The sequence below is a fragment of the Eublepharis macularius genome, chromosome 1 (genome assembly GCF_028583425.1).
Source record: "Eublepharis macularius isolate TG4126 chromosome 1, MPM_Emac_v1.0, whole genome shotgun sequence".
NCBI classification, from domain to species: Eukaryota; Metazoa; Chordata; class Lepidosauria; order Squamata; family Eublepharidae; genus Eublepharis; species Eublepharis macularius.
This window is the reverse complement of record NC_072790.1, coordinates 45386805-45411585: the sequence shown is the minus strand read 5'-3', so window position 1 is coordinate 45411585 and position 24781 is coordinate 45386805. Positions and strand designations below refer to the sequence as shown.

The window sequence follows — 24781 nt, the reverse complement described above, 5'->3', positions numbered from 1 at the left end:
TTGGGTAGACCTTCTCCCTCTGGCCGAATTCTCATATAACAACAGTGTACACGCTTCAACTGGAGAGGCCCCTTTCAAAATTGTCTATGGAGCTCACTTCAATCCCTTCCCGTTGGACGCTCCCCCTCTCCATTCCTCTAATTTGCCAGATGTATCTTCGTGGTGGGGAGGGGCGGCGCAACAATGGACTCTTATTAAAAAACATCTTGAGAAAGCCAAACTGGATTACAAAAAATACGCAGATCGCCATCGTGTGGCCGAATGGGATTTACAACCTGGAGATCATGTGTATATTTCCACAAAGAACCTGAAACTAGCTCAGACAAGCCGCAAACTCGCTCTGAAATTCCTGGGACCTTTCCCTGTGCGCAAAATAATAAATAAAGTGACTGTTGCTGTAACTTTGCCCAAGAACTTACGCCACGTACATGATACGTTCCACGTCAGTCTTTTAAAAAGAGCTCCTACAGATGACAAGTGGCACATCAAAGCTCCACCCATTCCAACTTTAATTGACGACCAAACACACTATGAGGTACAACAAATTTTGGACTCTAAACTCAAACGAAATCAGCTTTTTTACCTCATTAGATGGAAGGACTTTGATTCTGGGTACGATGAGTGGGTGAACTCTGTACATGTTCATGCTCCTAGATTAACCAAAGCTTTTCATACTCGCTACCCATATAAACCAGGGGGGGATCTATTTTAAGGGGGGCAGAATGTCAGGTCCAGTGTATATCTAAACTGTACTGACTCCATTTTCTAATGCTTCTAGTGTTTAAGTGCTTTCTTCCCAGGTGCACCAGTTCCCAGGCAGCATTCCCACCGGAGGCGACTGTTTTGTCTAACACCGTTCCACCAAGCATTGGCCTTGAAGGAGAGCAGCTTCCCAGGACTGAGAGATGTTGTTTTGAGAACTGTGGGGGGAGGCAAATCCAGATGGGTATTGTTACTCTGTACCTCATGCTTTGCCCTTCATTGGTAACAATGACTATGTACCATCCTGAGTCTCCTATTCAGGACAGTGGACTATAATGGACCTTTTCTGCAGTAAAGTTTCCTTGTTCAATCAATGGACTCCTGTTTGCTTTTGAAAGGGAACCTGTAGGAAGCGCCTTATCTAGCCACAAGCTGACAGTAAGTTGCTTTGAATCCTTGTTGGGGAATACGATAGAGTATAAATAAAGTAAGCAAATAAATAAATTCAAAAATTGGCAAGGATTCTCGGGTCTCTCAATTATGTCATATAGCATCAAGGGACCCCTAAAACCCTCAACATCTTCACCACAAGCTTCACATTACTTAAGGGAGGCACAGGGATGTAGGAGAGGGTGCCCACCAAGGTGGTAAGGGGCACAAGCTCTAGAAAAGTCTCACTCCTACCTAAATGCAATGTACCCCAAAGCATCAAGAAATCTGGGAGCTGCAGCTTCCACCAACGAGCCTGGCTTCACATAACCTCTGCCTATACGGGTTATCCAAGAGTGCTCTTCCCCAGTGAGTCATAAAAAAGAGAGATCCCTCTTCTCCTATGGGGTACAAAAATCTTGCTGGTTTCAAATGCTATTCAAAGATGTGGTGGCCCTTCCCTCTCAAAGACCAGGATTATCACCCAAAGCAGTTAGCTTCAGACTTTCCAGACCTGGGGCCCAAAGAGCATGGGATTCCCAGCAAGCACATGAGTCCCAGGGTACCAGATTCATGTGACACAAAAAGGGAGCATGGAGTTACAACCTCACTGGAATCAAGTCCAGAATCTTGCTCAGCAGATCAAGAAAAGTAGGGACAAAAACATAAGCTGAACTCTAGGAGGCGTATTATGGTGAGGAACAACTGGAGAAATGCTTTTCACCACCAATTTGCTTCGCCATCTTTCTGCCCCTTAAGCATGTGTGCAAAAAAGAAGCGGAAGACAAAAACACACTTGTGCTCTATCTACGTGCACTAGCAGCATGGGATTTCCAAAAAGGAGTACAAACATGGTAGCTAGCTCTGTAGGGGCTTATGACACACCAGGTGGGGCTCTCCAACTCACCTGAGGTCCTACCACTGATGTAAAGGGCAGTAGAGTTCTCTTAATTCCTGTTGTAGTCAGTGAGGGTTAAAGAAACCCAGGCTTGCTTTGTATGATTCATGCATGTCAGGAAACCCTTCTTCCTACACCTCTTTGTAGATGCAAGGAAGGGCTTTCTGCAACAAAAGGTTAGGAGGATATTAGCTCTACATGACACTGCATAACAGGAGAGCCAAGGTGTCAGACTATGACAAGAAGGCCAAGATTCAAATTCCTGCTAAACCATATATTTCACTGGGTGTAATCAGGTCAGTCACAATCTTTTAGCCTGACCTACTGACCAGGGTAGTTGACAGCATAAAAAAGAAGAGGGGAGTATGATGTATGCTAAGCAACTTGGAGGAAGAAAGGATAAAGCAAGGATAAACCTCGATGTGTTCCTACAGAGACTACGAAGAAATATATGTGAAATATTCTTCTGTGATTCTTTTTCTTTGTGCATTATTCAAAAAATGTGACTCCTAAGGCTCCAGTTTTGAAAGCTGGCACAGTAGGTGGGGCTCTTTCCCCTTGTGCTATTTTCCCACATAAAACTCCAGATGCTTTTACACCTGTGAAGGAAAACAAACAGGAATCCATGGTGTTTTTTTCAAGGCAGGGGTAAAAACAGTTTGTTTTTATGTGTGGGAATTCCCAGCAGAAAATTAGTGCAAGCAGAAAGAATTCAGAAGCCCATCACCCACCACGTTGGTCTACTCGAAATTATAGTCTCAGCAGCTGCATTGTTTTTTGAAGGGGAGGGGGCTTACCCCAACAGCCCTCAGTTAAGTGAAACTGCTTTGTGACACTGCTCATAAAGCTCAAGTTGAAGAAGAAGAAGAAGAAGAAGAAGAGAGCCTGACTATGGTCCAGGAGATACAAAATGTTAAGAACGATAGTGAAAAGGTGGGGGTGGGGTAGATGTGTGCACAAGTTTGGGGAAGTTTCCAAATTCTTTATTCGCACTGCCATCCATGATTTCTTAATGCCACCCGAGTGCTGAAATCAACAGAACTCATAGTTCTTTGTTGCCCCCTCATTTGGTCATCAGAAAATTTCGATTCTTTTATATGCTGATGACATGGTCCTGCTCTCCCTTACCCAAACTGGACTAAAAAGATTACTGCATCAACTAGATGAATACTGCAAAGAGGAGGCCCTCAAAATAAATTATGACAAGACCAAGGTCATGGTGTTTAGAAGGCGGCCCAGAAGGACCACCTGGAGTATTCATGGAATTCCCATTGAACAGTGCAGCTCCTATAAGTATTTGGGAGTGACCTTTAGCGAGACCCTAAGTTGGAATATACTCATAGTTGTAAGGTAGGGAAGGGCCAGTGTTTATCACTCTGTGGCTGTGCACTCTGTTCTCTTTGAAAAAGAAAAGGCCTCTGCACTTCTCTTTAGATATGAATGGATGGACATGTCCCGTCCTAAATACCCTTGCATACTCCCACCGTATTTAATTTTGTCCCTCTTCTGTTACCTGCATGGGAAAAATCTGATGGATCAAAAACGTATCTAAATATATACCTATTCCAAGTTTAAGTTCACTTGCATAACAAGTCCAGAACTACCCATTCCAGCAATCTCAAAGGTACGTTTAAAAAAAATACATTCAGTATTCCCTCTGCAATCTTCTCATGGGGGAAAAACATGGTATGGCAGGTGCTTTCAAATTAATCATCTTCCCCCAGGAATTCCAAAAAGGTATAATCTTATTGTAGGTATTGATCATACGAGGTCTTATGCATTTAAATGGTTCCTATATATTGCAAATCTTTCCACCATGTGATTCCTTGAATGCAAACTTCTCTCACTAAGCACATTTCCAATTACTCTTCTCCAACATCACTGAATGTTCAAAGCAATTACTCAATCGAGTCCTTCAACCTTCAGGTACTCACTTATATACTTTGATATGGTTCCTTTGCAAAATGTTATTTCTTCCTTATCTACCAGAACACTCGCACACACTACCAAATTCAAAGGCAATGTCATGAAACACAACAGATTACAGCTAATTCATTAATACTTATTTTCCAGCAGGCATATCAGTTTTGATATGCCGGCAGGCTAATGCTTATTACAAGGATAGTGCTCTGGAGTTATGTCACAGCAGAAAAAAAGAGTGGCCCTCGCTTTGTGAACAAAGGATTGGATCCTAAATCCTGCAAACACGGAAGCCATTGACCCCTCCCATCTTCAAGGCAGGATCCAGCATCTTTGTTTACTATGCAGCTGGGTGACTTGAAGAGGGCTGGGAGATGTCTAGAACATTGGTGGGAAATTTGAAGTGAATCTGATAGAGTGCCCCTTAGAGCTCATTAGAAGACCTAAGCGACAGCAGCAAAGAAATCCTACTCTGCTGCTACCACTGCTTCAGCTAGTTTGTGCTTAGCTCATTTTGAAGTATCTTAGCACTGGCTGAGTCCAAAGTCTGAGCCTTTACATTCCCAGGAAATTGTTGGTCGCAATGCTATTTTCTTTTGCTGAGAGTATTTCTCCAATCCATTCTGGTCTGGATGCTGGTTGTACTACAGATAAGACACTAGAGATGACCAGTTTACCATCTCATCTGTTTATGGGCCATTTTGATCCAGACACTACAACAGATGCTGACAACATCCTGTGATCTGTGAAGGCCACCAACTGTATTGTGGACCCTTCTCTATTCTGGTTACTTAAATTACATAAGGATCACATCAATGAGTACCTGATGTCCATTATAAATTGATCACTGACTCTGAGTAGCTTTCCTTGGTCTTTAAAGCAAGTGGTCATCCATCTGCTACTTTAAAAAAATCACTAGAGAGGAATGAAGTGGACAATTATCACCTGGTGTCTAATTTACCACAGGCAAGATGATAGAGAGCAGGGTATCAGAACTACTCCAGGTCTTCCTGGATGGCTCATCTGCTTTAGACCTCTTTCAGTCTGGCTTCAGATCAGGCTGTGGGACCGAGACAGTACTGGTGGCCTTAGTTGATAATCTTCATCTGAATGTAGACAAGAGCTGTGCCTCCTTCTGTGCTTACTAGGCTTATCAGCAGTCTTTTATACTGTGGGTCATGCCATCTTCTTGAGACATTTGGAGACAGAAGTAGGGATTAGGCTGCTGTAGCATAGCAGTTAAGTGGCTGGGTTCCAAACCAGTACTCTGCTAGTTCGACTCCCACTACTGCCATGAACTCTGCAAGTTGCCTTGGATATGCCACTCCTCTCAGCCCCAGCACCCCAGCTGTATTGTTGGGATAATAATAACACTGACTTTTTAAACTATTCTGAGTATGGCACTAATCTGTCCAGAAGAGCAATATATAAGAATAATGATGATGATGATAGTGATAATAATAATATTAAAGGATTTGCTTTGGATTGGGTTAAATTGTTTCTTACAGGCAGATCTAAGAGGAGTGGTGATAACCAGTAGTCTTCAGTGTGAGATTTCACAAGGCTCAGTCTTATTCCCCATACCATTCAATCTCTATGTATTAGAGGAAATTATGTGTGATTTTGGAGTAGGTGGTCATTCATTTGCTGATGATACTCAGCTCTATTTCTTTTACCAAATAATCTGGTGATGCTAAAAAGGTCCTGAACGAGTGCCTTGATGCTGTAGTTAAATGTCTAAGGATGAACAAATTGAAACCAACTCTTGACAAAGTAATGTTGGTTGGGAAGGCTGAAGTTTCCAAGGAAATTGTGCTTCCCATTTTTGATGGGGTCTAAAACCTGCTGACTCGGTTAAGAGCCTAGGAGTTATACTAGATCCAGCATTACTGATGGAGAAGCATGTTAATGCAGCTGCAAAAAACATATTCTGGCAAATGCATTTAGCCTGGAAGATGGCCTCCTACCTTGATTTGGCTGATCTGTCCATGTGGATCCATCCTATATTTACCTTGAGGGTAGACTACTGTAATGCATTCTGCATGGATTTGCCCTTCAAGTCAGCTTGGGAACTCAAGTTGGTACAGAAAGCTGCAGCAAGGTGTAGGGTGCATATCATACCCATTTTGCAGACACTATTAGTTACCAATCAGTTACTGGGCTCAACTCAAGGTTCTGATTATAGTCTACAAAGTCTTACTTGTCTTGAACCTACTTAGACAGGTTTTTTTTTCCTTCACATTGTTTTCCAATTCTGTTATCCTACTGTATGGTTCATTATATCCATTATTATTATTATTGCATTATTTTTTATATTTTGTAGCCCATTTTGAGTCTCAGCAAGAAAGTCAGGCTATAAACGAATCTTCAATTGAATGCCCAAATGACATACATTACATATACTTGCTATACCTTAATCCAGTGAAAGACGAGGTTAGAAAACTTATTTGCAAACTATATTTTAAAAGACAGTAGATAGGTAGTTCAGTGAAACATAATCAAGCACTCAATCTTTTTTTTTGGAAGATAATGCCATTAATCCAACAATGACAATCAAAGTGTCATATGAATAAAGATTTAGCATTTCCTTTATAGGTAGATACAACCCCCCCAAACACACACACACACACACACTAAGGCAATTGTGGATAGACATCAGAATTTTGCTTCTTTCATTCTGACATGACACCCAGGTTCTGAAAGAGATGTCTACTCTCATATATAGTATGCTGACACTTCATAGTGATGTGTTGCTGAATAAAAAGTGTGTGTGTGTGGGGGGGGGGGGGGAATCACAATAATCTGTTTACTAATGCTTTCGGAATACATCACAAGCCACTTACAATGATCAGTTTGTACATCCAGGGGCAAGGTGAGAAGGAGTCAGGGAGCACAGGATCTGGAGGCCACCCTAATCTTCTCTCTGATAGAATTTGAGGAAGAAATTAATGTTTCAGTGGGACTTTACAGAGTCCCTGAAATCATCAGATTGGATTTAACCAGCCTTTTCAGTAATTCCCTTCTTACCACAGCCCCACCCCCCATGACTTTTGTACACAGTTTCCATGACCCTCAGCATACCTTTTTCAGTTGTCAAAGGGTACATTCTCCTCTTTTTTTTCACCATCAGAAAAACTGGTTGGACCCAACCTACTCTCTGTGAGGTCTATTCTTTGTGCTTAAAAAGCTAACAGCCAAACAAGAAAGCTACTGTAATCATCTGTCCAAAAGTAGCCAGATGACATGGCAGCATTAGATCATTAGCTTGTCCTTTTAAGTGATGCTAATGATTATGAAAACATGGTATTGGAGTTTTGGATGATCTGAACAGCTAACTGTTAAGAGGAAGCTGAAAGGATATAAGTGGCGTGTGCTGTATGGTACATTATGGTACATTAGCGCATGCAATTTATTAGGAATAAAAATGAGAACAGAATGCAAGCCAGGTAGGAAGCTTTGCTCACTTTCAAAGTCAAAGAAAAAATTTGGACCCTGATCAAACTCTTAAGTGAGAACTTGTAAAAGAACCTCGTTCGGTTCCAGAAAAACAGAAATGGAGCAAGAAAGGTGCTCTGGGAGAACAAATATTGAAAGCATTAAGTCAGATCATTTGAATGGATTGAACACGTGACTCTGTTAAAGCGAATCAGGCTTAAACATTCCTTCTCAACCTTTTCCTAAATCAAGGAAAATGATGTCCCAATCTTTGAACTTACTTTCAAAATCCAGGAAAAAATGTGGGTTGTTTTCAATTTCCCTGGAAAGGACTTTAAGAAGGTTACCCATACCAGCAAACCTAGTGAATGCAACAAAATCACAGAGTTATATCTGTACATTTAGGATGTTGACAAAAGTAAGGATTTGACACGTTCTGCTCTTCTCATTCATGCTAAAACAATAAAATTAAGCTCTGCCGAAAATACAAAGTATATGGACGACTAGTGGGTAATAGTGAAAACTGCATCCAGTGGGGTGGATCCAACCATTCTCCGGGAAGCCTTCCTTAAGCCTAAGGACGGAGCCTTTTTCCAACTTAAGTGGCTCTTCATTTGAACAAAGAGCCACAGAAGTTGAAGGAATGCTCCGTAGGCTAGAGGAAGGTTTCAAACTTTACTCAGTGGACTGGTAGGATAGAGGAAGGATCCGTCCAAGGAGGTACCCCAACCAATGAAAATGATATATAGAAATTGTCTTAATTAACTGGGGATGGGGGACAAGACAATGTTTCAAATGACCGAAAGTGGTAAGGTAGAAGCAGCATTGCTAGTGGTGTTCACACTCATTTCTTTTGTACTACTGACTCTGGTCAAACAGATTTTTAGGTCCCCTTCCCCTGGAATCCTAACTCTCTCTCTTTTTTTGGTACAGCAACTCTAATGAGAGATAAGTACAGAATGGTTCTCTCCCATTTGCTTCTTAGAGCAATATATAAAAGAAAAACATAAAAGCAAAAATTTTATTTAGACTTACAAAGTATTTTAGATTCCAGCTCAGTTTCACAGGGTTTTAAATTTTTGCATTGATTTGTTTAAAAAAAAAACCTTGACCACCTTTCTATTCACCTGCTCAAGTCAGTTTACAGAGGTCCTGTATCAAACATATTTATACTTCATTAGTCCATGTAACTTCAACTTATAAACAGCCACTCATTTATTATTGCAATTAGGCAGGGAGCTGGCAGGGTTTTCTTCTTTCCAGCTACTGCTACACCATCAGAAGTCATTTGTGCCATGTGCGGGCAATGGGCTAATAAAAACGTTTCGGGGCTAGTAATTTTTGTGGAGCTGTCTGGCCAAGCTATGTGGGATATAATCTCCATGTCAGACATTATTATATAGCTCCTGAACCCCCAACAGTTCAGTAAGGAAAGAATTTCAAGTAATCCTAAGCACTAGAAGCGTTCATTGAAGAGTTCGTCTGGTGTTACGAGAAGAGTAACCGCAACAACATAATGTCCCTTCTAGGATAGCCTCATATAGCTTCTCATGAAAAACAGGTTCCCTTGTATATATAACAGCTCTTCTTAATGTTAAAAGCACTTGATTTCGAACTATAGACCAAGCCCATGGATATAATCAGTCGCTGGCTCAGTTGGCTTTGGAGATTCTCCCAAGAGTTGGTTGTCCTTTTCAAGGAAAGCATGAATAGCATGTCTGAAAACTCAATCAATGGCCATGTGCCACTGTGTATACTCTCATCTATGAGCAGGTATGTCAAATCCTTTCAAATTAGTAACATTTTTTCAGAATACTTTAAAATGTGTGGTATCAATGCAAGTTTCAGAATAATCAGTTGAGGAGGTATCAAACTTTGAAATTTAATGTAAATAATTTTAATACACAAACACCTCTTTCAGAATTTCACATTTGATCCCAGTGGTACTATTTCACTGCCATTAACATGCCGTGCAGAAGACTCAATGTACAATGAACAATTCTTTAAATCAGCAAGGCAAAGTCCATGCTAAACATATGAATGCATCTCTGATTATAATGTGATTGCATGTGTCCAATCTTAATGTTTCAAGAAAGAGACTTACCTCATTATAAGAGTGCATCAGATTACATTATAAAGTATATTTTAGTTCCAAAGTCCCAAACCAAACTAATTCATCGCAAGGTACTGTAACTAAGGCAAGCGGCCTAAACCCATATATTTGGGTAAAGGTTGTTTCTCTTATAACTGCACAGAAGGTTATACTAGAGCTATTAAAGCAAAGACTTACACTATGGCAAGTGGCATAAAGCTGGATGCCCACAGATTCCAAACAAACCTCCCACCACCAAAAAGAGGCAACCAGGTCTTCCCAATGGGTTTCACTTAGGCTGAAGTTTCTTTCCATATAGCGGCAATGGTATCAAAGAGGGCTCAATTTGGTCTCATACCTGATTTCCTCCAAATGTCTCACAAACATTCTTTTTGCACAGAGCTGGTGCACTGAATCAGAATGAAAGGGGGTTCATGATGACAGAGGACCATTCAGTTTTTATGATGTTTATTTAAAATACAAAGTGGATGCAACCAACATATTATAAAGGAACACTCATCATGGGTGGCTTCCTGTCAAGTGTGTACTTTGTGGCAAACCTTGGGTTTTCTGCAGTGTAATTTTTAAAAATGACACAGTTGCTGTGGACTTCAGAAGAACAGGAAATGTGAAGTGGTTCCCTGCTCCTCTGTATAATGTCAGAGAAGTAAAGAGAGAGAGAGAGAGACCAGAGTGTTCGCATTAATAATAACAGTGTTTTCTCTGCTATAGCCCAAGGGCCTGCGCCCAGAAGATAGACTGCTAGGGACTGCACTTTGGCCTTTTCTGGAAGGGTAATTTATGCGGGTTCTGGCCTGATATCACTTCAGGTCTTCTTCTGAATTCTGCATGCTTAACTGCCCCCTTCAGATTTCAATGTGGTGTTTTCATGGGTTCTCTTCAAATTTTCTGCCTGTGCTCATTCCCCAATGTTTTTCTTGAAGTGGTTTTGAGTCGACTTTTTCAATCGTGCAGAATTTTCCTTTCCTTTTCCCCTCGGCTTTCTCTTCTACCCTTCTCCCCTCCTCTATAGGCCACTGCTCACTGATTGGTCTCTCCATCCTCCTCTCAGCTCCCCCTGCCCCTTTCCCCCTCTTCAATCCCCTCCTTTTCTGTGTGGAATATCAAATTTATATTATGTTTTGCTTTTAATTATTTATATGTAAATATATGATATTTTTATATTTGCATAGTTGTAAGTTAATTGATTAGATGTAGTGTTTTTAAATGTTTTAAATGGTATGCGATGTTTGTATTTCTGTTATCCTCCCTGAGCCTGCAAAAGCGGGGAGGGCAGAATACAAATGCAATAAATTAAATTAAAATTAAATTAAATTTTCCCAAGGCACACCTTTTTTTAAAAAAAAGAAAACAATGATGTTATTATTGTTGTTATTGTATTGTGTCAGGTTGCCTCATTGGTGCCAGACTCTGCCTCCCAGCTCAGGCAAAGCTTTCCCATTTGGATTACATGAAAATTAAAAAAACAATGGGTGGTATGACAGCACTGGTGACACCGACAGTGATGCCAATGTCCACACCTCACCACACAATCTTCTTTATTTCATGGCGGTGTGGACAAAAAAAGACAGCACCTACAGAGGAATTAAAAGTGGCATGCGAAAAGGTAGGTGACCCAAACGAATCTGATCCTTGAGAAAAGAACACCCAAAAGGAGAGAAGTAAATTGGCTGTGTAGAAAAGGACTATGTAACGGCTGTCCGAGCCTTGAGCATTGCATCTCACTCTCTCCCCAGGAGATGTGCTGGCTCTCAAGGGCAAGCTGGGGACTAGTCTCTCCTGTTTTTCTGAATCATTTGAGAATCATCTCCTGGTTTATTTTTTCAGTATTCCTCACAAAGCTTTGTGGTGCTAAACATTCAGAGGTATCAACTCATTTCAAACGTCTTTTTTGTTCATAGTGATAAAATACACTTGTTTATAATAAATGGGGAAATCTGAATTGTTCAACTGTGCTTTGTTAAATTTCGTGTTCCTAATTTGTCTTATTGTGATGGCTGAATATAATATCCATCATTCTACAATGTGACCTTTTATAGTCCTTCTCTTTATCTATGGAAAAAAGGTATTTATGTTGCGTTGGTCTAAAAGTAAGATCCAAAAAAACAAGATTTTTATGACCCATGTAATTTGTGCAGCAAGTTAACAAATTAATTTATTTATGTTATTTGTGGAGCCCACTAACAAATTAAGAACCTGCTTTGAGGAATCACCCCCTCACTCCAAGCAAGTCCTCCATCCATGTAGCAATTGTTGAGTCCAATCTTCTTTAAAAAAACTATTTATTAATAAATATAAACTAGGATTTCAAACCTAATTCAAAGCTTAGTTTTAGATACTGTATGAAGAGAAACTCTAGTTGACTGTACCTATAATTTAAGAGCAGCCCTGGGGGTATCAGATCTGTGAGACCGCAGTTCAAATCCTCATTCAGCCATGATATTCCCTGAGTGATCTTGGATCAGTCACTGTCTCTCTTGGTCCAATGTACCTCACAGGACTGTTCTGAGGATAAACTGGAAAAACCACATACGTTGCCTTGAGCTCCATGGAGGAAGGGAGGGATAAAACTGTGATAGGCAGTTAGATATTCCATCACTACAGATGACTTCAAGCTAACCACAATGAACCAAACCGGAAGACAGCCCCAAAAATGTTCTCCTCAAGCTCTCCCACTGAGATCAATACAAATGTTTTTCTCTAGTGGAGATACTGATCTATCCAATACAACTTGAGAACTTTGCCTGAAGCAGGTTATTGAAATTTGCCTCATGCTAAAATGTTATATATGTTATTTAGGGAGGGAGTTTTTTTTGCCATCAAGTCACAGCCAACTTAATGGCAATCTCATAGTGTTTTCAAGAAACATTCTGAGGTGGTTTGCCATTGCCTGCCTCTATTTAGCAACCCTGGTCTTCCTTGGTGGTCTCTCATCAAAATACTAACCAGGGCTTACCCCGAGAGCTGACAAAATCAGGCTATCCCAGGTTATCCGGGTCAGACCAATTAGGAAGTAAGACCAGAGTAAGTCCACTGAAGTCAGCAGCACTTAATTTTGAGAACAAGTGGCCTAAAATATGCCCTTCTACATCATTCCAGAGAGATACAAATACCTGGATGCATTTAAGATAATATTTGTACGAGGCTGAAATAACTGAATCTTGCCATGTGTTATCCACATAGTAAAAAGAGCAATAAAAATTAGACAGAAATGCAAGTTAGCACTTGCACATCACAAACAACTTGCTGATGCTTTGGAATTGTTCAATATGTTACTCCTTTGAAGGGGGGGGGAACCCTGAAAAGGCTAAATGATTATTTTAAATTAAGTTTTCCAGACCTGCCATTTATACTTATTGGTTTCTTTCATTCCCACAGCAAGCAAAATTGGCATAAGCGGCTTTTGTGCAAAAGATCCACAGAAACAAAAGGTATTGTATTAAACACCTAATGAGTCTGAACTTATTCGTGGAAGCCAAGCTCTCTCACACCATGGGTGTTCCAAGAAAAATATTTTCCATCACATTAAAATATTAGAATTCCTACTGGGAATCATTCAGGGCTTTAAAGATTATTTAAAGCACTGACAAATTATGGTTGAAAAATTAAATTGCACAAGAGCTTGAACATTTTAAAATGTTGTTCCTTGGCAACAGTGGGCATTATATGTGTGAACTAACTTAACAAGACACCCAGTATGTGCCCAAACTCATCTAAAACTGTGGGGTAACCACAAAAATTAGTCAAAAGATAACAATAATCATTAATTTGAAAAGGTGTTACAAAACAAGTGCCCTGACCCGGATAGCTCAGGCTAACCCAATCTTATCATATCTTGGAAACTAAGCAGGGTGAGCCCTCATTAACACTTGATGGGAGACTACCAAGGAAGACCAGGGTCGCTATGCAGAAGTGGACAATGGTAGGCCACCTCTGTTAGTCTCATGCCTTGAAAACTCCACCAGGGGTCGCCATAAGTCAGCTACGTCTCAACAGCCCTTTCCACCAACAACAGAACTAGTTTTTACTGTTAATTTTGACTGAATGTTTTTTCTTCTACTGAACTGAATTAGAAAAAACATGTACAGTTAACATTCACATTTATAGATGTCCTCTTTTAAACAAGTAAACAAACCAAATACATTGGAAAGGAACAGAAAGATGTCATCAAATGACAACTTTACAATTTGCAGAACCACTCTAAGTGTGGCATTAAGTTGTCCTGAAGGGCAGTATATAAATTGAATGTTGTTGTTGTTGTTGTTGTTGTTGTTGTTGTTGTTGTTGTTAATCATGCCATTCTGAAAACTTTTCTCAGGATAGAAGGGAGCGGTTGTTGCACAGTCTCTGCTTAGTCTCTTTCTTCTTATAAAGAAAGAAGTTGCTTCTTAAATATGTTCAGCCAAGCCTTATGCACTCCTTCAATTATAAGAGGTTCCACATTTTATACTGCTGGGCAATGGATTCATTTGAAGCACTGCTCTCATTTCGGGAAGTTTTAAACATCAGCCTTGGTGTTGTGAGAGCTGTGTAATGACATCTGAAGTTCATGCCTATATAGAAGGAGACCCACTATGAGTCCTTCAAATGTTATCGTTACACCAGTATTTGGAGGAAATGATGTCAGAATAGGAAGTAGCCCACATGGACACCTTCTATATCATTACAGTCTTCTGATACAACCAAGCATCATGGGAAAAATCTATGCTACAGTAGCTATCTTGTTGCTAAAGATAACCTGAGAACAGTCCTCTTGAAGCTACTTTTTGGTATTTGGTAATTTTCTTTTTCTGGAGCATCCATCTCATCTCTATGTCCCTAAGTGCCACCTGGAAGGCAGAACAGTAAACTGACCCAACGCCAGTGACTTGTCCTTCACTACAGGTGACAACATTGATCTACCATGGCTGTGTCGGAAAGATTAATCACAACTCACATAAAGACACACACTTTCTCTATGCTGGGTTTCAGGATTGCAAGAGGCTGTTTATATCAAGGAGGTTATCACCGTAGTGCAGGCTTCAGGTTCAAGGCCCAGATGGTCCCGTGAGCACAGGCAAGAGTATCCACTGAACCTAAGAAGCATTGAGAAGGTTTACTGTCCAACTTTAGTTTCTAGAATTTATTTATTAAAATCTTTATACCTCTCCTTCTCCTTCATCAAACCGTGGCTCAAAGTTCCCCAAACCGTAAGCTTCTGCCGTTGCAAGCCTTCACTGTTAACATTCCCTTTTGTCACAAGGGTAAACTTGGAAAAGGGGAGAGGAAGGCGCAACTGGAATCTGGCCCAGAGCCCAAACTAACTTATTTGAGTCTGCCTGGGAGAGTTCACTCATCACTAGGTTCTTTTAACCTGAATTCCCAAAGCTGTCTACAAAATTAAAATATCAAACAAAAATTCAGCAGAACTGCTTTAAAATGCTGGGGTCACTGTGGAAAGTAATTGTTCCTCTTTAGATGTTTATTTACAATATGTATCTTGCTGTGCCTGTTCATCACCAGGAACTGCTAGTCAGGAGTGGATGAGCAGGTCATGATGACACTGACTAGTTCTTGTATTCATTTAGCTGGATTTTTAAAATTCATTTTTGCTCTGCATAGTAATGTGACTTGGTCCAACAGGTCTTTGTTGCATTGCTTGGCCTTTTGATTCTTTTGGTAAAGGAATTGTTTCTCTTTCTTCTCCTGTTCTCAGGATAAACATACCTCCGGACATAGTTGATCACTTCATGCATCTAATGAAATGGTCTCTGGGTTATGAAAGCTTTTGCCACAAACTATGCTTGCTTTTAAGGGATCACAAGACTCTATTCTGCTGCAAACCAAAATTGTTTCTGGTCTCCAAAAAGTTAAAATATACACCAATTAATAATAGGAACAGATATTTTTATATTCTATTTTTAAAAGCGTTTTCTAAATTCTGGCACAGAACTCAGCAAAAAGATTCTTTGGATAGGAAATTCTAAAACAGAGATGCCACCACAGAGAATGCTCTAGATCAGGGATTCCCAACTTTGTTGACTCAGTGAGCATTTTTGCCCACTGCTAGGCAGTGGGCACCATCACAAAATGACTGCCATCTGTAGGGCAAAGCTGACCATAAAATGGCTACCAGGGGATCAAAAATGGAATGCTGGGAGAGTTCAAGCTAAGTGTCCTCTAATGATAGAGTAGCTGTTTCAGAATGGGTGTTCCCAACAGATGTAAAGGTGATTCTTACTGCGGTTTTCTTTTCCAATGAGATGGAGGGGATGGTTTGGAGAATGGATGCTTGAAGGAAGAGCAAAGTGGGCATCAGGAAAGATATTGGCAGGAGCAGGAGTCATCATGCCCATAGTCACCAACTTTGAGATAATTATTCAACATTTAGTCTCTGTTTGTTGAATCCTCTGATGAAGACAATACCTTGAACAGATCCTTCAGATGATCTCAGAGCAGAACAGATGGGAGATGTTATTTCATGTAACCACTAGAGATGGGCACGAAGAGCAATACGAACAAAAAAAAAGCCACGAACAGCCCAATCTGCTGTTTGAGAACAAGCTGTTCGTGAGGCCCCATTCTAAACCAACAGGTGGTTGTTGCAAGCCACGTTCGTTGCTGTTCGTCAAGCCAGACAGTCTGGCACCTGCAATCAATTCCCTTGGCAACGTAGGCAGGGATTGTCTGAACTCTGTCTGAACTCCTGCTATTGCCCTGGAAACCCCAATCTAAGCCCAATTTAGCTTGATAGGCATGTCTTCCTTCCAAGTGTGGAGCTCCAAATTTGTTACAAGGAAGCAAAGAGCAGGGGGAAGGGGGCTCCCAGCTCTAGTTTTGCAGACAGTGAGGGAGAGGCAGTTTCTTTTGGCATTTTGAGACAGAGACAAGGAGAGTGCATTGGAGCTTGAATTTTCTTTGTGTGTGGTGGGATATGGATCTACCTCTTCAGGTTCCAGGGCTACTGCCATGCTCTGGGGCCAAGCTATTATTTACTATTGGTACCTTTCCTGCTGCCTGCTCAGATAGGTTTTCTGGGAGTGGTGCAGTAGGGATCTACCCACCCTCAGGTTCCAGGGCTGCTGCCAAGCTATTATTTATTATTGGTACCTTTCCTGGTGCCTGCTCAAGTCAGGTTTCTGGGAGTGGTGCAGCAGGGATCTTGACCAAACTTGGATAATGGCTGGAGGAGAGCCTGCTGGCCCCTACGAAGAGCCAACCATGAACATGTTCATGAACAGGGTCATGTTCATGGTTATTCGTGAGTCCCTGTTTGTGGATGGCAACGAACAACGAACATCATGTTTGGGTTTTTTTTTCTGTTCGTACCCATCTCTAGTAACCATTATCCTAGTTATTTAATCCTTTAAAAGGCAAGCACCAGTATTTTCACTTGTGCCCAGAATATGCGACCAGTGCAGGCAGATCTAGATGGATGCAACAGGATTTGTTTGACTGTTTCTAGTGAACGGCCTCATGGCTATATTCTGGAGCAGATGAATAGTTTTCAAGGACAGCCAACAAAAAGACCACATTACAATAATCTCATTTTGAGAATACTGGGACAAGTATGAAAGAGGAGTGTGAGTAACATACCATGTGAGGCTTGAAAAACCTATCAGCATCATTTGGCCCTCATGTGTTGTTAGTGACTCCAGACATCTGCCCAGGACTCCTTATCCACACTTGTGTATGATGAAGAGAGGCACAATTGGATGCATTCTGCCTACTGATGATACTGAACTCCAAAACTCTACACCTTCTCTGAGGATCTTCAAACAGTTGCTAAATTATGGCATCCAACAGAACATATCCCATGTGACAGTGCAGCAGTCTCCCATTACCATTTTCCGAACCTTTCCTGAGGTGTGGAACTGCTAACTCCAGACAAGTAAAGCAGGATACCGCCATCTATGGTATCAAAATATTGCTGCAAAATCCAGGACAATCACTCGATAACCACTGTTCGGCAAAAGTGATCCACTAATGTGGAAAGAGAATTTTTATCATAAAGCCAGACCCAAAATTAAACTGAAATGTATTTAGGTAACCTGTTTCATCTCAAGCGATCTGGAGTTTATTTGTAAAGCATTAGTTTGAATATATATCTGAAGGAGAAATCTTCCCCTTAGGAGAAAACTTCCCCATGAAACATCATAAAGCAATGTAAACCAGACACACTTTATGTTCCCATAACTGGAGAGGCAGCCTCACTTCAAATATAGAGGAAGTTCTGCAATATCATCCATTTCTGTTTTCATCGGTGGAAATAAATGGGGCTTTCCAGATACAGGGTAGATCCTCATATACATTTCAACTCTGGCAATAATTTCAACCAGCATGGAGTAGTGATTAGAGTGTCAGATGAGGATCTGGGAGATCCAGTTTTGAATCTCTGCTCTGCCACGGAAGATTTCTGGGTGACCCCTGTCAATTATATACTCAGTATAACCTACCTCACAGGGTTATTAGGAGTAAAGATGTAGAGAGTAGAGAAAGGGGGAGAAAGTCGTAAATCCTTATTGGGGACAAAACAAGTATAAATGAAGTAAATAAAATAAATAAATCAGAGGAAAGAAGGCTGTCTGTGCATATGCATTTGGGAACAGCTATCCCATAGCTTTCCACAAGCAAACTTGATAAGATATGTGTGAATGAACTCTTTACAATAGGAATGTTGCCCATCTGGAAAGTATCCAGAAAGTATAGCAAGAAGCTGGTGGCAGCATGTGTGAATCAACACTGACAGTGCAATCCTAAGCAGCAGGGTGGAAAACACATAGGAAGAGAACTATGCCTTGCACAGGCATAAATGGCACTTACGTCGATCCAAACCCCTCTCCGCCAGCTATGGGAACAGCTATCCCATAGCTTTCCACAAGCAAACTTGATAAGATACGTGTGAATGAACTCTTTACAATAGGAATGTTGCCCATCTGGAAAGTACCCAGAAAGTATAGCAAGAAACTGGTGGCAGCATGTGTGAATCAACACTGACAGTGCAATCCTAAGCAGCAGGGTGGAAAACACATAGGAAGAGAACTATGCCTTGCACAGGCGTAAATGGCACTTACGTCGATCCAAACCCCTCTCCGCCAGCGCTCACTTGAGGCGCAGTACTGCAGATGGGCCGCCACAGGCGGGCACGCTTGGTGGCCAGGCGCAGGTGCAAGTCTGGTGCAAGTCCCCATGCTGGAGCGAGAGGGGGTGGGGGCGGGGCATGAGTTAGTCCACTTCCAAACCCATTCCAGCTCTGGGAACGCCCCCTCCAGCAGCAGAAAGTTATGCCACGGAAAAAGGAGGTGCAGCCCATAGGCACCCATGGAAAGGGAAAACTTGAGCCCCTCTCTCGGCATCCAGCCCCGCCCCCTGCAGCCCTAAGGAGCATAGGATGGGAACTACCACAGGAGTCAATCCGTGTCTGCTTCCGGGTTAGGCGAGCCTCCCTTCCTGCACTCAGTCACTTGCAGATGCACCCTACAAAACATCTGGCTGCATTGCTCATGACCTCAGGTAAGTGAGCACATGGCTGAAAGCTCTGCCCGTCAGCCTTCTGCCGTAGGTACTTTGAGCATGAGGCAGGAGATAGGGTACTCACGGTGGCGGGCACTGAGTGCACTGAGGGGACTTAGCGAGAAAACGGGGGGAGAACTTTGCACTCGCTCAAGGGAAGAAGGGCAAAGTCCAGAATGTCTGGCTAACTAACAATAACAACTCAAGTTTCCTTGCAGGTTATCTGACTCTGAAGTTCCATCTCAGTAAAGAGCGAGGTAGCACTTACAGATAAGGAGATGGGGCGGTGGCTAATGTGGCTCGCTGATTTGTGCTGGCTGCCCCATCACCTGAACTTGTCTGACTACTAGCCTTGGCGGGGGAGAGGACGTTGGGGACAGCCCCTACCTGCCCCAGAGGCAGTTGCCCAGAAAACTACTCTTGACCAGGTGTTTGTAACTACCTGTTAACTTTCTCCCTTAAAGGTAAAATCACCCCAAGGCAAAGCACTTCCTTGCCAGAGGGTCTTGCATCAGCTGGTCACTAGCTGTGGGGCTACCACTGCTGCTGTCTACTATGTGCATCTTCTCAGATGTTGGCATATGGGCTTTGCCTTGGCCATGGGCTGGGCTGGGTTACTTGCAGCACATGTGTGTCTTTCCCTTGCAGGCATGTCGTGACTCATCCGGGAGATGACCGAGCGTGTCTGCTTCAGCCCCTCTCCCTGAATCCTCTGCGAGTGTCATTCAGATCCAGCCCAGGAAGCAATATCTTAAGGCAGTCCACATCTCAGCCTCACCCCTGGGAGCGCAGAACGAGGGCTGCGCAAAATGCCTTGGCTCCCTTTCCCAGTCGAGGGGCATTGGCAGCTTTTTTAGTTTAATAAAACGTGTTGAAAAACAACAAACTTCTATGTTTGCATGCCTGACTGACATTGCCAGTAGCCGCCCTCTCAACTCCCTGTCACACATGTCCTCTCACACACCCCCGCAAATGTATCAAGTGGTACCCTGTCCAGCCTCCCTGCCCCCTTCCTCCCCTCAGTGTAACTTCAGGCAGTGGGGTGGGAATTGAAGTGTGGCCTATGAATGTCTGCAGGGGAGGGGGTTAAGGACTTTCATTCTCTGATAGTCTGAGCTGCTGGCATCTGATAAGCCAGGAAGATGGTCACTGCACGTGGAAAGTTGCTGCCAGGGGGTGGGGGATGTGTTTGCGGAAGCAGGGATGGACTTGGGCAATCTGGCGTGGGGAGGGCCTGTCAGTCCACCCTGGGGAAGGGCATATCCCCAGTACTGGGGCATGGCTGTCAAGGTCCAGCCCTCATTCTCACATTGTAGAGATGCAGTGATGTGTTCAAGTGGCGCCGCATCAAGTTTGTGCGCGCTTTTCATTCCCATCACTTCCAAACAGCCTCCCGGACTCCCACGTGGTTCCCAATTGGCGTTCCTGTCACTTATTGAAGACCCCCCTCCCCCTCCTGCTTCTCTGGAACCTGGGAACTAATTAGGGTTGCCAGTCTCCAGGTGGTAGCTAGAGATCTCCCAGAATTACAACTGATCTCCAGGCAACAGAGATCAGTTCCCTACTATCTGGGCCTACCTTTCAGGGAGGGGGAACCTGTTTCTTGTGGTGGTGGCAGCAGTGGCGTGGATTTGCAGGTGCACCAAACTGCAGCCACCAGCCTAGCCCTCATTGGAAATGGGGGCTGGACAGGCGAGAGGGTGAGTGTTCGATCTGGACCTTCACTGTCACCTCTGCTCCCCTCCCTGGCAGGGATGCCTGCTCTCTGACGGGGGGCCTATTAGTGGCAGCAAGGATCACGGCCTCCCCATTGGCTGTGCCGCTGCTTGCCACTCTTCTGGATGTCAAGGGAGGGGTGTGGCCATTGGCTGGTGTGAGCGGGGTTGTCAGGGGAATGGCTGGTGGGAGCTCCTGGCAATGGCCGCACCTCACCTTGTCACGCTCGAGCGCTGGTGGGACTCTCCTGCAAAAGTCCATAGGGAGCTGTGGAACAGGACTCCATTTATGTCAGCACATAAGCGACGACGCTGTCTCGGGGCATAGGATTGAGCTGCCCATCTCTAATTAAACTGAAAGAATTGCAAGAAACCTCAAGGCATGTGATCTACTAAATTCTTGTTCTAAATTCTTGTACTAAATTCTTGAGCCTTTTGCACTTACATTCTATGGATATTTGGTCATAAGTAAGCCCTACTGAGTTCAGTGAGGACTTAATCTGAAATAAGAGTGCATAGGACTGCAGTCTTAAACAGATGTTTGTATCCCAAAATGATAACCTCCTCAAACCATAGAGTTGTCAGTGGAAGGCACCTGTGCACGTTTTCTACCTGTTAAGGATATCCCCTAATCATTATATCCTGCTGACTTATAATATGGTTCCAGTTATTCACTACCACTCCAGGGGGAAAGAATGGATGTATGCATCAAGTGTGAAAACCGCAAACTGTACGATAATATTATTATTAATAGTGAACAGATCACGTAACAGGCAGGCAGATATTAATGAGCAGAAAAGTATTGCCTTTGTATTATGTCCTGGCTGAAACAGCAGAAATGTTTGGGCAACACATCAATCAGATTTAACTAGAGGAAAGTTTAAGATTAGCCAGTCCTGTTCAATCCATTTATAAAAGGCAAAAATTCTTATTGTGCTTTATAACAAGAACGATTGCCTACAAAATGCACAGTAATGACTTGTCTGGCAATAAAAAAAAATCCAGCAGCTGATTAAAAACTGCTTTCAAATAGAAGCAAGTACACATTGCAAGTCAAAAATTGTAAAAATGCAAATAATGGTACATTTAAGAAGTGGAATATTTAACAGTAAGCAACTAGAAATGGATCTCAATTCAGCAATAAAATCCATACACTAATGTCTTGTTAAGACAAGTTCAAACAAAGTCTCTCTTTTGTATTCATGATCGTTTGCTCCAAATCTAGTTTTAAGCACGACAAATTCACACCATGATTAATCATGCACACCCCTCTATGGTAAATATCATTTGCTTCTTTCATAATACTAGATGCACATGACCAAAGTGATCTATTATAAAAAGAAAACAGACGTTGTCCAGTGATGTCAGCAAAGTTAAACATATGCACAAAAGTGGACATTGTGCAGTTGTTTGGACAACCCTGCAGTGCTACACCGTGGATTTCCTGTGAAGGAGACATTTAAAACTCACAGACCACTCTATAGACATTTGCTCATTCAACATGGCTTCACATGAAGAGAAAAAAGGGTAGCTAGTTCAGAATGGATTTTGTTGGTTATATATTGCCCTCTGCTGTTTGACAGAGAAAACAATGGTCAAATCATCATTTTTTTCCATTTTTTAAATTGAGCATTCCAAGCTATTAGTATTATAGCTAAAAATCAAAAGGTGCATTTAAAATCAGAGTTTGAAAACAAAAGCACAGAAAACAAAAGCATGGAAGCTCCCATATTGTTCCATATTCTGTTGGCAATTTCATCTAAAATCAAAGTTGGTAAAGTTTATACCTTCAACAAAATGCCAATGAAAACACATATTCAGAGTCTAAAATGAATTCTCTTCAGACAAGAGTAATCCAGTGCAAAATAGAAAAGAGGAGGACTGTGAGTTAGTTGGACCATCTTAAAATATTTTCACGTCAGACCATTAGCCTACAGATGGAACTAAGGGGAAAGTTCCCTCTGTTGTCTACTGACATGCAGACATTTTATCTGATAAGGCTGCATTCGGCCACTGCCTCAAACCTGAATTTGTTCTTGTTGTGAACAAGCCTCAAATTGCCATTCTTATGCACATTCTTCCTCCTCCCCTCATAGGTACAGTTGCAACTGAAGACTTCTTGTTTAAGAAGTCTTGATTGAAATATGTTGGATCTTTAGCAAACTGGCATTTATTCAACAAACCAGATTCTAAATTAAGATCAAATCATAGTTTAAAAACTAGAACAGAAACAAATTCCAATTTGTTAAAGAGTCTGCATTTAGACCACAATATTTCCTAGGTCAGAAAATCTACTGTGATTCCACAGGCAAGGGGAGGAGGGAGAACAGAGGAAACATACAAGCCAAGGATTTCATTTATATTTCACACAAACTGTGGTTTGTTCATGACATATGGGCACAGCCTCCTGATAAACAGCACTACAATTGGAAGACTGTGTGCATTCAAAGGATTAGCAGTGGAAGAATAACAGTTATCCAAGCACACCAAAGACATCACTGCTGGTAATAGCAATGTCATTTCTGGATGGCATGATCTTACAGACAGTAAGAGGCAAATGCCCAAAAGTTAAATTAAAAAAAAACCAAAGAAAGAAAGAAAAACTCATCAAGAAACTCTTCTAAATGCACAATAAACTTCCCCGAAATATGCCTCCCCCCCCCCGATCTGGTGTACTGTTGGGCTAATTAAATTTCCCTCTCTTCATTAAATTGGACTCCCATGTGCCTCCAATGCATGAAATTCCCAGGCCATGTCTGTCTAATGATCCCAGAGATGTACCTGAGAAAAATGTATCATCTAGTTAGTCTCCAAAAATTAAAAAAGATCATGCAGCTATATCATATAGCACAGCTGGCAAAAGAATAAAAGCAATCCCAGTCACGGGGATGTATATAACACAGCCACTTTGTGTTCCATCTGAACACCAGCTCAGAAGCTTGGCATCCATTAAAAACAAACTCTCCTCGTCCTCGTGTATCCAAATGCCTCCCATTGCCCCACTGCAATCACTCCAACACAGGCAGCCATCTAATCTTGGCAGCACTCACTACATGGCAAAATTTAAATAGCAAGAGACTCCTGGCAGCTTGTCAAGTTTGAAATTCTTTGTTCCAGATATCCAGTAAAACCTAATAAGCTTTCTGAGGTGTGTCTTGATCATGCAGATGGTTTATTTAAAAAGGTAATCATTGGCTGATTACAAGATATGGCAGTGGCAGATGAAGAAGCGGTCTTTTGGGGTTGCAGGACTTTATCTATGAAAAACCAGCAACTTGAGATGGGCTCAAAGGTCATGGACAATCAGACAGATCTTGGAACAGTCCTGGTATAATGTGCTTCCAGAAACAATCCCCTATTCTGTTTTCTCTCTTTGTTATTAGATTTCTTCATGTTCTCAAAAGAATATAAAGTCTAAGGACAGACCAGCTTGTACATCGTTATTTGGAAGGTCAGAACTAAGTTAACATTGCTTTGGGTACTATTCAAGGTTGTTTGGGGAGGTGGGGTGGAGAATTGACTCCTGTCCAACACAGAGAATTTTATATTCCTCTTAAAAAGTATGTGATCCAGTTTCAATTTAAAAAAAAATTAATAGTCCATTATTCTCAATGCGAAGAAAAATAAACAGACCGACTGCAAGTTGGTAGCTTCACACATGCAAATTGTATATATTTACTTCAGTCTTGTTTTGCACTGATAAATTATGCAAGTTAACCTGAGAATACACTGTGGGGATGCTGCCAAAGTCAAGGTTATTGGGCTGCAGGTGCCAGATTGGTCTATAACCCAATCAGACAGAATTCAGGGCTTACCAGACTCTATGATATAAAGAATGGCTTCATGATCTCTGAGAGGCCTCTGTGTTGTGTACAACACAGGAACATCTCAACAACACTTACGGTAAGTTGGAGAGATGAGGACCAGTTGGATTACTTGATTTGCAGATTAATGGAAGTGTAATGGTGGAAGGGCAGATTAATGGTGGAAGGGCAGATTAATGGAAGTGTAATGGTGGAAGGGCAGGAAATAGGGTTGCCAACTCTCTGGGAAACTCCTGGAGATTTTGAGAGTGGA

General features: G+C 41.9%; 1 protein-coding gene across 3 annotated transcripts in view; it reads right to left on the bottom strand.

The window, feature by feature from the left end:
- The window catches only part of CYRIA (CYFIP related Rac1 interactor A), a 104049-nt gene that overhangs the window by 18523 nt on the left and 60745 nt on the right, over positions 1–24781 (bottom strand). For 2 of the 3 annotated variants that reach the window (XM_054979628.1, XM_054979636.1), the window contains one exon: positions 7666–7745. In XM_054979628.1, the coding sequence (XP_054835603.1) occupies positions 7666–7735 (70 nt within the window). In that variant the 5' untranslated portion in view covers positions 7736–7745. Of the gene's footprint in view, positions 1–2038; positions 2110–7665; positions 7746–24781 lie in introns of those variants that run through there. The other variant, XM_054979644.1, reaches the window with a different exon arrangement.